The sequence below is a fragment of the Haplochromis burtoni genome, unplaced genomic scaffold (assembly GCF_018398535.1).
Source record: "Haplochromis burtoni strain Fernald_Lab_line unplaced genomic scaffold, NCSU_Asbu1 Contig_625, whole genome shotgun sequence".
NCBI classification, from domain to species: Eukaryota; Metazoa; Chordata; class Actinopteri; order Cichliformes; family Cichlidae; genus Haplochromis; species Haplochromis burtoni.
Window position 1 is genome coordinate 205,431 of NW_024582986.1, and position 13,765 is coordinate 219,195.

At 42.7% G+C, this 13,765-nt stretch overlaps 1 protein-coding gene across 4 annotated transcripts; it reads left to right on the forward strand.

The window, feature by feature from the left end:
- Positions 1–154: 154 nt before the first annotated feature.
- On the forward strand, positions 155–9,909 carry arrdc2 (arrestin domain containing 2). 4 transcript variants are annotated; one of them, XM_005949023.3, is made up of 8 exons: positions 155–270; positions 1,089–1,343; positions 6,768–6,985; positions 7,084–7,186; positions 7,268–7,524; positions 7,614–7,776; positions 8,113–8,273; positions 8,544–9,909. In XM_005949023.3, the coding sequence occupies exons 2-8, from the start codon at positions 1,091–1,093 to the stop codon at positions 8,595–8,597; spliced, it is 1,209 nt and encodes a 402-aa protein (XP_005949085.1). In that variant the 5' UTR covers positions 155–270; positions 1,089–1,090; the 3' UTR covers positions 8,598–9,909. The 4 variants fall into 4 exon arrangements, with proteins under 4 accessions (XP_005949085.1, XP_042070833.1, XP_014185325.1 ...); XM_042214899.1 differs by lacking the exon at positions 155–270 and adding an exon at positions 421–445; XM_014329839.2 differs by lacking the exons at positions 155–270; positions 1,089–1,343 and adding an exon at positions 4,745–5,418.
- Positions 9,910–13,765: the final 3,856 nt, after the last annotated feature.

Here is a 13,765-nt window from a genome sequence, read left to right on the forward strand (position 1 = left end):
CACCTTGTTAACTGATGTACAGCGAGCACACTCCACGCGGTGCTTCCTCCTCCTCCTCCTCCTCCTCCTCAGCGGCAAAGTGGGCGGGCATGTGCGAGCATGTACTCTTCTTCATTGGAGTACAGCACGGAGCTGTCTTGTATCTGGGCGTTGAAACCTGCCCCCGTTCATAAAGCCCGGGTTTCCATTTAACATTCACTGAGTCAGAGCGAACGCGCAGTTGGGCACGTCGACCCTCGCGAGGACCTCTACGTCTCTTATCTTCCGTCGGTGAGTTAGTTGGAGCCTTTTAAACGTCACTTCAGCGGTCGCAGCTGTTTTAATAAGACGCAGTTCCTGTTCTTAACTCTAACCTGCTCTTCTGGACGCTTATAAATTTGAAACGTAGCAGCCGCATAATGGAAACAATATTAGGCTGAACTTGACTTGATCCAAATGCATTACGGTAAACAGAAAACATGTGTTGGTTGTTACTACAGTATTATAGCACGACAAAGCAGATGTGGCTTTGTATATAGGGAAATGTTTTTGTAATATTGCTGACTGAATTTAAATGCATCGTGGCCAAACAGGTAACTAAAACCATCCAAGTAACCATTAGGCCTGATTTGTGTTTAAAGAGCAGAAACACTGGAGCGTTTTATTATTATGAAGTATGTTTGTAAACCGAAACAGCCCGCATAATAGTTGCTATCTTGGCCGACACCCTAATTAAGACCACCCAAACCCCACCCTACAAATAACTCTGAAAGAAAAACTGCAGTACTGTATGTTCGATTCGAGTTTTACTTAATGCATTGTACACGTTTAAATTCATCCTTTAAACATGGCAGGTAGGACATCATGCATAATTTCATTGTGTCATGGTTCCCTAGTGTTTACAGAAGCTTTAGAAGCATTCATGTCTCCAGCTGACACGCTACAGTATATATACTCTGCCTGACTGTTTCTATTTGCAGTAGACCTATATTTTTTACAGCACCCAAAAAACAGTTTTGCACACTTTTGCATCATTACTGTGGCAACCTATTCAACCTTGGTGAACAGTGTGTGCACATTATGTGCTGTTCTTCTGTCCTCGCATGTAGAAATGGCACTGAGCTCCATAAAGTCCTTCACCCTAGAGCTGGATGGTCCGGCTGATGCGGCGTTCATTGGAGGGGAGGTGGTGTCTGGCCAGGTGGTCCTGGAGCTGTGCAGGGCCACCAGAGTACACTCCATGAAGGTGCTGGGACGAGGAGTAGCCACAGCACACTGGCTGGAAAACCGTGGCATGAACTCCGTCTATAATGACTACACTTCTAAAGTCACCTATTTTAGGAAGAGACAGCATCTGATCAGAGGTTAGTATTAAAGATTGCAGATGATATTACTGACATGGAGTAATTAGTATTCTGTTTGTACAGTGGTTAATGTTCACTCTGACTGTAAAATATCCCCAGGTGAATTTCCACAGTCTTTTTTTTCAAGGTTCTGTTGAGACACAAACACACTATTAGGCTCACACATAATGCAAAAGTTGCAAGCGAGAAGTAGATTTTTTGCCATTCTTCTTTATATTTAACAAAATAAACAACTGAGTGAGCAAATGAGTTAATTTTTGATGCACTCGATGCAGTGACAGTAGTGGTGAACACACAAACTATTAACTGCGACTGCTGGAAAGGGCAGGACAGCACTTTTAAAGACACTTGTATTATTTGTGTTGAACCTGATGCCATTCTCATACTCTTTTTCTACTTCTTCTGTCCCATAATGTAGCTGTGTAGTCTTATTGTCAATAAAGTTTCTGCAGTTTGCGGCTCTGTTGCTAAATATAAACGTAACAACTGTATTTCAGTGTATGTTGCACCTGGTGGATGAAAAGTGTTCTCTCTGCGCCGAATAATGTGGTGTTAAACTGCTGATCTGTTGTTTGTGTGCCAGCTGGTCAACACTGCGTCTTGTAGTCGATGCAGTTTGCAAACTGGAGCCACCTGGGCCAAATGTGTTGCGCGGAAACCTGCGTGAGCGACCAGATATATCTGCCAGATAGCATAATCTTTGACATTAAACACAAACCCATTAGTGTAGAGTCCAAACATATGCAGTTGGTTCACTGGGTATGACGTTGTACTGGACGTGGTACTGTAACGTGTTGAATTCTCTGAGCATGGACAGCATCGAGAAACAGAGAGCACAGGCCATCGTAGCTATGTAAATAAACACAGTGGTTAATGTTTCATAGGATGCTGTGTTTGACTCCATATTTTGGGCAGATAAGTAGATGCCAGTAGTTTTAGATTCCAGCGGCTGCAGTGCAGTTTAATTGAAATTGCAATTCCAGACAGTGCATCATTATCTGCTGCAACAGTTGTGCCTTCTGCTCTGCGGTTAAAGGTGCACTTAGCATGTTTTTTACATTCATATTAATTCTACAGCCTACATTTAATCCTAAATCATATATATCACTGTCTACTTTAGACCTGATGCCTTTCCTTACACAACGCAAAAGAGATTTGTTGTTACCACTACACTATGGAGGCACCTCAGTCATATATGTCACTAAAAGAACAGGTTTCCAATTGAACTCATTGTAGTTTTCCTCATCTCATTCATCAATTTTGGAAGAACACTTTTTATTTTATTATTGATTTATTTACAATTAGCCAAACAGGAGAGTTATCTGTGGTTATTTCATCATGTTGAACTTCTAAATCCCACCATACTTACACATAAAATGAAGTGTCTAAAGCAATATAACTGTCAAATCCTCACAAAACTATGTGATTTCACATAGTTTTGTGAGGATTTGACAATTTTTGGTCCTAATGATCATTGTATCAGTGAAGCCTAAAAAAACTGGTTAGTGTGAATAAGGTGTAGAGCCATAGAACCTGTGTATGAAAGATGGACCTGGTGGTACAGCTTTAGCTTTGCTAATAGCCACAGAAAAGAAAAAAAAAGTCTCATAAATGTTGTCACACAAATGCAGTTTTATTTTGTTTTTTAAAACTTTATTGCACGAGTTGTACGTGTATATTTTGCACTGGTGTGGTTTGTACAGAATAATGTTACACTGGCACAGACGCTGGGAGGTTTGTCCTGTAAATGACATTTGCAGGACCTCTCCAGGAAATAGCAGCGCTAATTATTTTTGCACAGCCTTAACCTTCTGATATGTGTCCTACATCTTCCCAAGAACAAAATTATTTCCTTTTTTAGATTTTATACATTTATTTATTTATTTATACCTGGTGAGTTTAGAACAGGAGTAAATATACATTTAATTAAAGATGTGGGATGTTGTATGTGGTCTAAGCAGAAAAAAAAAGAGGAGGAGGTAGAAGACAGGAGAAAGAAAGGAAGGAAGAGGGGGGAACGCGTGGGGTGGAGGGGGGCTGTTTTTAAAAAATGCAGCCTACGTCACTATGGCAACAAGGAAACCAAGCCACGGCTCTCCTTGGCGCCGCCCTCTTTACCGTGCTGTCAGCTGCTGCTGTTCCCCATTCTTTTTGCAGTGTTTTTTAAGGCTCATTGTTCTCCAGTTGTCTGTGAATTAACGCAGAACTTTATAGAACTGATATTTGCTGTGTCGTAATTTAGTTCGTATATTTGTTTAGTGAGCAGCTCCACAGAGGAGCCCCTTTGGTCCCCCTCCGAGAGTAATCATACAGAGTCATCTGCACAGTGGGGGTGATCTATCAGGCATGTGCAGAAAGCCACATGGCCTTCTGCATTAAAGCATGGAGCGCTTTACAGCCGGCTTTGCTCCTGCTTACCAGCAGATGGCGTGCTGGCTTTGCTTTTACTCCAAATCGGAACTCCTTGCATGCAACTTGTTTGCTACAAGTTAAATTTGGGCTTGAGCTGATCGGTAAGTGGCAGTAGAGAGCTGACTCTTCGTCCCGGGAACAAAGACGTAAACAAGTTTGTTTTTCACAGAGCAGACCTGAATGAAGAGAACCTGCAAAAGTGGCGGATTAAAACCCCCACTTCTGCGCACAGATCACTCTGTTCGGACATTTTTGGAGCCGAATGTTAAATTTAAAGAAGTCTCTATTGATGACATAATTAAACTGTCGCAGAGCTTTTCTTTGCGTTTCATCTATGACTTTTCTTTATTTTCTTTAATAACTGCTGCTTGTGTTTGTACTGAATTGCAATAGTATGTTAAAAGAAACAGGGGAGAAGTGGAGTAAACAGCTTCGGTACCGACTGAAACTACCCTGAGCCTCCCAGGGTCTCTCCCAGACCGAGGCATACCCAGTAAGCCTGTTTTCTTCTAAGAACCTGTAACCATCAATCATCCCCAGGCCCCGTTTTCCCCTCTACCGCCTCCACACCCAGCCTGCGTGTTTGTTATGCTTCCTTCAGGCTTAGTTTGGAAATGTGGACGTTTTTGTGTGTGTGTGCCTGTGTGTGGGAGAATTGCTGCACCTTAACAGCCCGACAAAATGGAAAGTAATGCCGGGACTTTTTGTTTGATAAGCAGGCCAGATGAGCGGCTGTTGTTTTCAGTTTCATTTTCATCATGATTACAGTCTCATGTTAATTCTGACATCATCTCGTAGGCCCTGCTGTGAGCACGTATCCCTGTGGTTTCATACCTGTTGCGTCCTCCTGGAGCAGGAGGTCAACTTGTAAACAAAAGAGGTCAAATTAGACCAACAACAACCCCCTAAAACACGGACGCACCACTTGTTTCTCTTTTGCATTTGAAGTTTAGCCTGCTGTTTACCAGATGTGCTGTTGTCCTGGGAAGTTCAAGTTCTGTCCACTTTTTTGAAACCTGATCGGTTTTCTTGTTTACGTTGACGGAGTAAAGAAGCTGTCTCGACTATGTCTTATTTACAACAACAGCAGTCTGAAGGGTCAGCGCCGAGGAGGAGTTCCTGAAGGCAGCATCGCCCAGCCTTCAACCCTCTCCTGAGGCCTTACATAATGATCCGTAGACTCCGCCCACTTTCTCAGCCTGCAAAAAGGCTGCCGTCCGAAAGTGAACATCATATCGAGCTTTCGAGCACACGAGAGTAGGCGGCAGCAACCTGGAGAGCCACTCTCAGCACCCTTTAAACACACTGCGAAGGAACAATAAAGGAATCTCTCACTTCTTTTCGTTTGAGAACAGAGAGGAGTCGCAAAACCTGCAAAAAATGATTTTCGACAAGCTGAAAAAGTTTGACATAGTCTTCGACTCTCCGGAGGTGGACTGTCCTCCTGTGTACAGCAGTGGGGATGTTGTGTCCGGGCGGGTGGTGCTGGAGCTGTCCGGGGAGAGTCGGGTAGACTCCCTGAAGCTTCACGCTGAGGGTTTTGCAAAAGTGCACTGGACCGAGTCCCGATCGGCGGGCTCCAGCACCGCGTACACCCAGAACTACGGCGACGAAGTGGAGTACCTGAACCGCAGAGAGGTGCTGCTGCAGGCAGGTCAGTCCAGTAAGTCTGTCAACTCAAGCAGCCAAAGTGTCCTCTCTGTGATCGAGCGGTCTAGACAACTGTGAAAACAGCTTATCTGTGTGGGGACAGATTGTCTGCAGACTTAAAATAGTGTGTTTCAGGATGTTTGCGTAGATGGTGACTGGGATGAGTTAAAGTCTAACTGTCCCCACTTCTGTAGTTAACTTTAGATCGGAGACTTTGCATTGGTTACGAATGATTTATAAACTTGTAAACTAGAACAGCAACTCGTGTAAACGCTGACAATGAAAAAGAAAACCATTCAGGTTCATTTCTTTTACTTCCTTGAAGAAGAATACGTGAGCATGTACATAAAGAACATAGAGCAGCAGCTGCTTCCTCACCCCCAAAACGTCTGTGGGGAAAAATAAAAGAAGTAAGACTGGCTTTTCCAAATTGAAAGCAAATCCAGACTTGTTTTTCCTCCTTTTCTGCATGCTGACTTTGCCTCAGGTTTCTGGCTTCATTCATTTGGACACGGAGCTGTTTTTGGTTTAAAGTACAGGCAGGAAATGGGCAGCCAAGGGCTTTGTCGATTTTTCTGTTGTTTTCCTGCCGAGTTTAGCCTCTATGCTCGGCTGCATGTTGTGTGAAAACCTGCAGCCAGCAATGAGAAAACACATCATGCAGCACATATCAGCTGAATCTGCTTTGGGGGATTTTGCTGATGGGCACGAGAAAGGCTTTCTTGTTGCAGCCTACTTGACCCATGAAGTTGACATGTTGTTGGTGTTGTTTAAATGAAATCGGAGTATTCATCTAACAAAGGTTCACCAAAACCAAAACACCAGTCCCCGGATTTGTGCTGCAAGAGTGAAGAGAACCCAGGAGAGTTGAGACGAGCTGTGTGATATCGCTCGAGGAAAACATGTTCTCAGTCAGCACAATAGAGAAGGAACCGCCCCTCTGAGCAAGCAAAGCAACCATGTGATTGCAGAGAAACAGAGGCTTACGGGACTGTTCCTATGAAACAAGCGTTATTCATGTAGAATACTTTTGTGTCTGTTGTGATGCATAGTTGTAAAAGTGGGTATTTGCTGCCAAATAAATAAGCTTTCAGGTAATCAGAGCGCATTCTACTGTCAAGTTGAGGTTTATTTCCACAGTCAAGCAAAGCTGATGCAGGTTATATGAAGTATACGTTATACATACCATTAAATCATCAAATAAAACAAAGTCTGTGCTACCTGATCGTCTGCGCTGTAAAATTTCCTCCTACCACAGAGCGAGTCTCTGCGCCTCTGTTATAGAAATTGTTTTGGGAAATTAACAAAAAAATGAAAGAACAGGTGACTGACTTAGAATTTTTTTCCCCCTCTTTTTTTCAGATAACGGTGAAGTGACAGTCCTACCTGCTGGCAAACACGAGTTTCCATTCAGCTTCCAGCTGCCAGAAGAAACTCTGGTCACCTCCTTCGAGGGAAAACATGGCAGCATCCGTTACTGGGTCAAAGTTAAGCTACACAGGCCGTGGGCCACAGTCAGGAAAATCAAGAAGGAATTTACAGTCATCGAGCCCATCGACATTAACACACCAGCCTTACTGGTAAGTGCCTCAGACTTCACATTTCATCGCTGGGATCTATTTATTTATGCATTTTGAGGGTTTTATGGAATTTGCTCACTGGTTTTTATAATCTCCAGGCACCACAGGCGGGTACGAAGGATAAAATGGCGCGGGCGTGGTACCGCAGCTTTGGGCAGGTGTCGGTAACTGCAAAGATTGACCGCAAAGGCTACACACCAGGTACGCACATTCTGCTTTTCCCATGTGCTCAAACTTTTGTAGTGTCTCATCTTTCTAAGCGTGCTTTCTCTCTCTCCACAGGCGAGGTGATACCGGTCTTTGCCGAGTTCGACAACTCTACCTCCAGATCTGTTGTCCCCAAAGCTTTTATCATTCAGACGCAGACGTTCATCGCCCGCGGCACCATGAAGCAGAAGCGCTCCGTCGTGGCCACGCTTTGCGGTGACATCGTCGGTGCCAAACGTCGGGAAACCTGGCACGGCCGCGCCATCAAAATCCCACCTGTAGGTCCGTCCATCCTGCAGTGCCGCATCATCAAAGTGGAGTACATGCTGAAGGTAAGCTGCCGGCCTAACATTGGCGCTGCTGCAGTTCTGAGTCCACACTCAGTCCAGGTAGCATTATAAACTCTCTTTCCTCCCGTCAGGTTTGTGTTGATGTACCCGGAACATCCAAGCTGTGTCTTGAGCTGCCTCTGGTCATAGGCACCATACCCCTCCATCCCTTCGGCAGCCGAACATCCAGCGTCAGCAGCCAGTACAGCGTCAACCTGGAGTGGCTGCGCATGGCCATCCCCGAGCAGCCAGAGCGTAAGTGTCCCGTACTGCTTTATGGGAAGAAAAGGGGAAAAACTCCCCACATGGCAAACAAGTTTTTCTTTCTTTTTGCCAGTATTATTTTTAGAGCGTGCCACTTTTTTCTTTGACAAGAAAGCCAAAATACTGCATGAGTCAGATGTACAAACAAAGGTTTTGGTTCCACAGAAACTCATGTTGGATCAGATCAGTGTTTGTTACTGCCAAAGGCGCTTAATGTTACGTGGGCTTTCAAAATGAAGTCATGAGTCAGCAGCTCGATGTTTGGACCTGTGCTGTTCCGTCGTGTCACGCGAGTGGACTCATCCTGCCTGTGTTTTTTCCCTGCAGCTCCTCCGGATTACAGCTCTGTGGTGACCGAGGAGGAGGCCGAGCAGCGCCACAACGCCGTGGCCTCGCAACAGGCTGAAGACCTGAGCGGGATCCTGGAGCGACCCCTAATGGCTTTTGTCCAAGAGTTTCGCTTCAGACCTCCGCCAATGTACAGCGAGGTGAGTCACCATTGGCTGGAAGCGACTCCTGTTGTTTACTGCGATTGAGTGGCACATATAAAAGCTTACATATAAAGGCCTTTTATTCCCTGCTTACCAAAACCTCGAGATCTCAGCTGTGTTGTGTAACAATAGCTAAATGGAAACAAATCTGTGGGTGTAAGCAGAGTGTAGGTTGAGCATAATTGAAGAGTGTTTTATTCAAAGACTGGATTATCTGCTTGCCCAACCTTCATCTGATGCATTTTGATTTTCTTTTCTTTCCTGCAGATTGACCCCAACCCTCAGCCCATCAACATGAGACCTCGCTGCATGACATGTTGAACCAAGAGCCCTGCCTGAGCTTCAAGCAGCCTCATTAACGAAACAAATCAAGAGATTTGTCTTCTCCCGGATTATGTCTCTCTGATTAATAGCACTTGCTAACAGATTGACTGGAGCGCCAGGAGACGGAGCTCACAGGAACTGGATGTTAGTGGAGGAGGTGCCACTTTGTTTCCAGTCCAGTAAAGTGGATGCTTTCCTGTTCTGGCTGAAAGGAAAGCAACTTCTCTGCTTTGGTTCCTGTCCTTCCCAAGTGACTTTTGGCTCCCTGCGTGGTGAGCTACAAATACCTCCCAATCAACGATTCCCTAACGTGAAGATATCTCTATATTTTTTTGTGTTTTCAAGGAATTTGGGACATTTTGGTAAGGGTTGAGATCACTTGATATTCACCAGGCGGAAAGTTGGAACTGAACCTGGCATTCAGATGTCTGAAAAAGGCGCTCTTGATAAGATGGCCGACTGTCATCTTTGAGTGGCGTAAAGAGAGAAGTGCAATTATTTCCCGCAGTTTCCAACTTTCCCTATGCCTGAGATTTTTTAAAACACACATCACTATGCATTGTGTGCCTACGGTGATTTCTGTTACTCGAACGCATACGTAGGTGTGACGGTGGAGCAGAAAAGTCAGAAAAGAAGATGTAGACGTATTTTATGCATGCAGGTAACAATATGTAAAAGGGAAAAAAAATATGTGTGCCTTAATTATCTGCAGTTGAAGTTTGCATGAGAGTTTCAGGGAGCTGTTCTCTCGGACAGAGCTGGATAGAGCTGAATGTATCCTGCAAGAACTTAGAACAAAAAAGAAGCAGTCAGCATGTATGTAGATGTATTCCAAGAGCCTTGTTGTGTTAACACAAGGCTCAAGGCACTGAAGTGTTAGATAGCTATGGTGTTATAATGCAGTGGTAATAAAATAGGGGGTTCCAGTTTGCTTATAAAACTGCACAAGGCTCGTAGATTAGCTCTCCCAGCTGCTAAACAAAAGGACAGGAGGAGTGGAGACCTCCGAGCTGTGTGGACTGAATCTTTCGGTGGGAGCCAGATGCCTCGGTGCTGTGGGTCAAGCCTTTAGGTGGAGATGCCACTGAAACATAGGGACAAAGAACATTCCAAAAAAAAAAACCTTCTCAAGGATTATGTTTCTCCTCAACTTCCAAAAAAAAGGAGTTTCAGAAGTCTTCAGGTTCAGCTGTGTGACAATGGCTGAAGTCGACGAATGTATTATTTTTTTATACAAGTGCAATTGTTGATTCACAGTATTGCCCAAATTTTTGTAATTGTTTTTTCTAATAAACAATTTTTGAACAGATGTTTGTCTTCAGTGTTTCCTTAATAGTTTAATTATTTATATAGCACATTTAATTACAACAGGAGCGTTGACCAAAGTGCTGTACAAGAATACAACATACATAATAAAACAACTTGGAGTATTAAAAGCAAACACCAAATATGAATTAACATATAACTCTCATGCTGTATTAAAAGCCAATAAATAAAAATGTGTTTTAAGATAAGATTTAAAAAGGATTGACAGTGTGAGCCTGTCTGATGTGTAGGGGTAAATTATTCCACAGCTTAGGCGCTACGACTGCCTTGACTGGTACGTGTGCTAGGACGCCTGCTTTTTTTCTTCTTTCTTCTTCTTTTAAAGAAAATAATAGAGAGTCTCTGTTTAGCAATGTTGCGTGCCAGTGAATTGGAAAAGCGTCTCCAACACCATGAGTCAAAGCTATATTACTGCCAAGGGCAGGGTTCAGTGGAGAAACAAGCTAGGCTCAGTGATTCAAATTGATAATTACAGACTGAAGTTCAGCCAGTGACATTTATTCTATTGCGCACTTATGCAATCGAACTTTTCTCGGTGCCTTTGGAGCTCCACAAAATAAAAATGGAGTACACCACACTGCGGATTTCACTTTGTAATTTGTTTACGAATAATTAGTTCTTGCTTTATTTTTTTTGGTTTGTTTTTTCCACCACATAAACATGTAACACATTGGAGCGAACGAGCATAGCTATAATCATGGCTAAAAGCCAAATCAGAGGAAATTCTCAAGGGTTTCTTCTGCAAACAGCAATTAAGGACAGAGGGACGTCAGATGGGTGTGGATGCAGGATAGTAGTGCGGCTGAAAAGCTTCACACTCTTCAAATAAGTAGAATGAGAAACCATTTTCTAATCGCGAGTTTACCAAAACATCAGACCAACCTTACAAGTGGATGCAAAGATTACGTTCAGCACTAATCCTAATGAAAAAGCAGAAGATAAAGCAGTAGTTTAAACAAAAATACCCCTCTCATGTTTGCACCACATGCTCAAAGTCCAGACAGGCAGGATTCGTGACAGCAGCAATATTAATATAGTTGTGTGCACAGACAATGCTTGTTCTGTTTGAGCGAGCTTGTGTACACAGATATGTTTTGCTTGGACACCTGTCTTTAATTATATTTCACTCACTTAAATAAGAGTTGAGGCTGTAAGCATAACATGTATTTCAGCTCTCCCAATACGTCACCACACATGTTTGAAGGCCTAAAGTTAATCCAGAGGCCAAGTTTACTTTGTGCTGGGAAAAAAAGAAGAAAGATGAAAAGAAGATGCACTGGCCACATACATCTTCTAGCTGTAAATGAAAGAAGTTACTAGCAGAAGTCTTGTAATACACACGACTGAATATGAACAGGGTGTTTCCGAAATGTTGTGAATTTAACTGTTTAACCTTTTCCAGCATGAGGAAACTTAAATCTCATTCTTGTAAACAGATAAGTTCAGCCATGTTTTCACCTTAATTTCGATGGACTTATTCAGGAATGGCTTTTAAAATATGAATCCATGGAGAATGTAAAGCAGAACAGAAGAGAAACACAGTTTAAATTAAAAGTTAGAATGACCTTTTGTATTTGAGGTTGAAATGATTTGAAGCATGTGACATGTAGATGTCTTCCTGATGTTCTGCGGTGACCTCTTGGTGATCCCGCGTGTTTTTTTAAACAAACTCTTCCACACAGAAAACAGAAGTGCCGTCCGCTGTTTTCCTGAAATCGTTTCAGGCGAGTCAATGTTCTCATTTGTCTCGATGAGTCACTAAAAGTATTTTCAGCACCTGCTGTATCAAACCAGCTCATCTGGTTCAGCGTGTGCCGATCATAGTTCAGATATTATGTTATTTGTATTATGTGCAAGTACAATTTTATTTATTCCGTGACTTTGAATGTGTTCTGAGTTACCCGTCATGTCTTCAAAAAGGTTTGGAAGGAAGCACTCACTGTGGAGTCACATATGTTAACCTGCATGCCTCCATGCAGGTTAGAAGTCATGCCCCTGGCTGTTGTGTGGCCCCAGTTTAATGGGACTCAAAAGGCCGAAAACCCCCCAAAACATGCCCTGCAGGTCTTTTTGTACATTGGGTTTCCTGAGCTGACTGAATTAAAGAGTCTACCTGCAAAACTCTGGAGAGAATTTTACTTAAAATCGTAAATCTTCTTAGGGATGCAGAAAACAACCAATGGCAAACATTAAGAAAAAACTTGGCTATTTCTTCTAAAGTAAAGGACAAAGAGAATGACAGATGCAGAAAGATGATGTAAACGTTAACCCTAACCACGTGCCCGCTGTCGTGCTTTGAGTGCGTCATTAACAAGTAAATCCAGGAATTTCTGAAGGATAATTTGGTCAGCAAAGCATTCCAAGAGATCTGTGCATACCCTTTATTCCTCCCACTTTCAAAGTTGGAGGAAAAAAGCTGAATAACAAAATAGGCCTTTGACCACTAAGTGATCGTTCCCTCTGACGTCTTTGTTAAGCCCTAAACAGGTTAAACGCTCCATATGGAAACAAAGATGTTGTCCATAGTCGGGACAGGTTGTCAGCATCACATTCCTGATCACTAATTACATTTTGGATTTCTAGGCAGTAATGTTCTGGAACACATGCTGCGAGTGGTAAACAAACAAACCCACGAGTGTGTTTATGTGACTTGCCTGAGGAAAACGATTGCTTTAGTTTGTGTTGGACTTTCAATTAACTCCACGGAGCCAAAACGTCTGTCAGGATGTCATGTAAGCTTGTTGTTTTACACGCATAACATCACACGAGTGCAAAAACAGCAGTGCCACTTTGGGAACGCCGAGGTGCCTCTTCCCTGGAAAACATATTTTCTGGTCAAAAGTTTCTGGAATATAATTTAGCCACAAGAACAGGACTGTGTGCAGGGACAACAAGTTCCTCCACTTAAAAACAGAGTAAACCGAGTAGTCTTTTCGTTGTGTGTGATATATAGAAGCACTAAAACACTGCTGTATGCCATAGCATTAAGATTTACATCACAAAGAGGACCAAAGGGATTTACTCAGTATGTAAAAAACAGCCATTTCACATTCTTTTAAAGTACTATCCAGTGAACAACATGTTTAATATACAAGTATGTAAATTATAAATGTGTCAATTTATCAGTTAAAATGTGCTTTTATTTCCAAAATGTCATTATGTCATCTAGTTACTACATGAGTATATATTTTCTGTGTCTAAGTCGCTGTGAACTGTCACAGTTGTTGTCCAGACACTGTTGACTGGCTGCTGAACGCCTTTGCAGATCGTACTTCCAGACACACACGAGCAGTTGACTCATCAGAAACACTCCCTGCCTCAGCAAACTCACCAATCCATAAGCACATATTAACTCACCTCACCTACGCTGGCCAATAAGCTTGCAGGATGCAAACTATATTTATTTTAATTGTAGAGGACGTTTTAGCTGATAAGGTTTACACTTAATAACTACATATTCAGTTTCGGACTGAGTTAAAAATCTATCAATAATAAAAAAGAAAACATCTTTGTTTAAAAGCCAGATGTGCTGATATGACACAATGAATGGTAACAATGAGTCACAAAGAAAATGGGATTTTTGCGTGAATGAAGAAGTTAAACTGACACAATGATGTCAAAGATGTCAAACGGTTCCTCTTTTTAGGACAAGTCGTCTCAAATTTCTGCTGCTGATGAACTTCCCTTCAACACATTGGGGATTATTAAAGTGAAGCAAGTGATTTGGGGGTGAACCGTTACACATTGAGCTCCTGACCTTCTAAATCAGAATCAGAATCAGAATCAGAAAGGGTTTATTGCCAGATGTTGAGCAGGTTTACAACATTAGGAAATTGCTG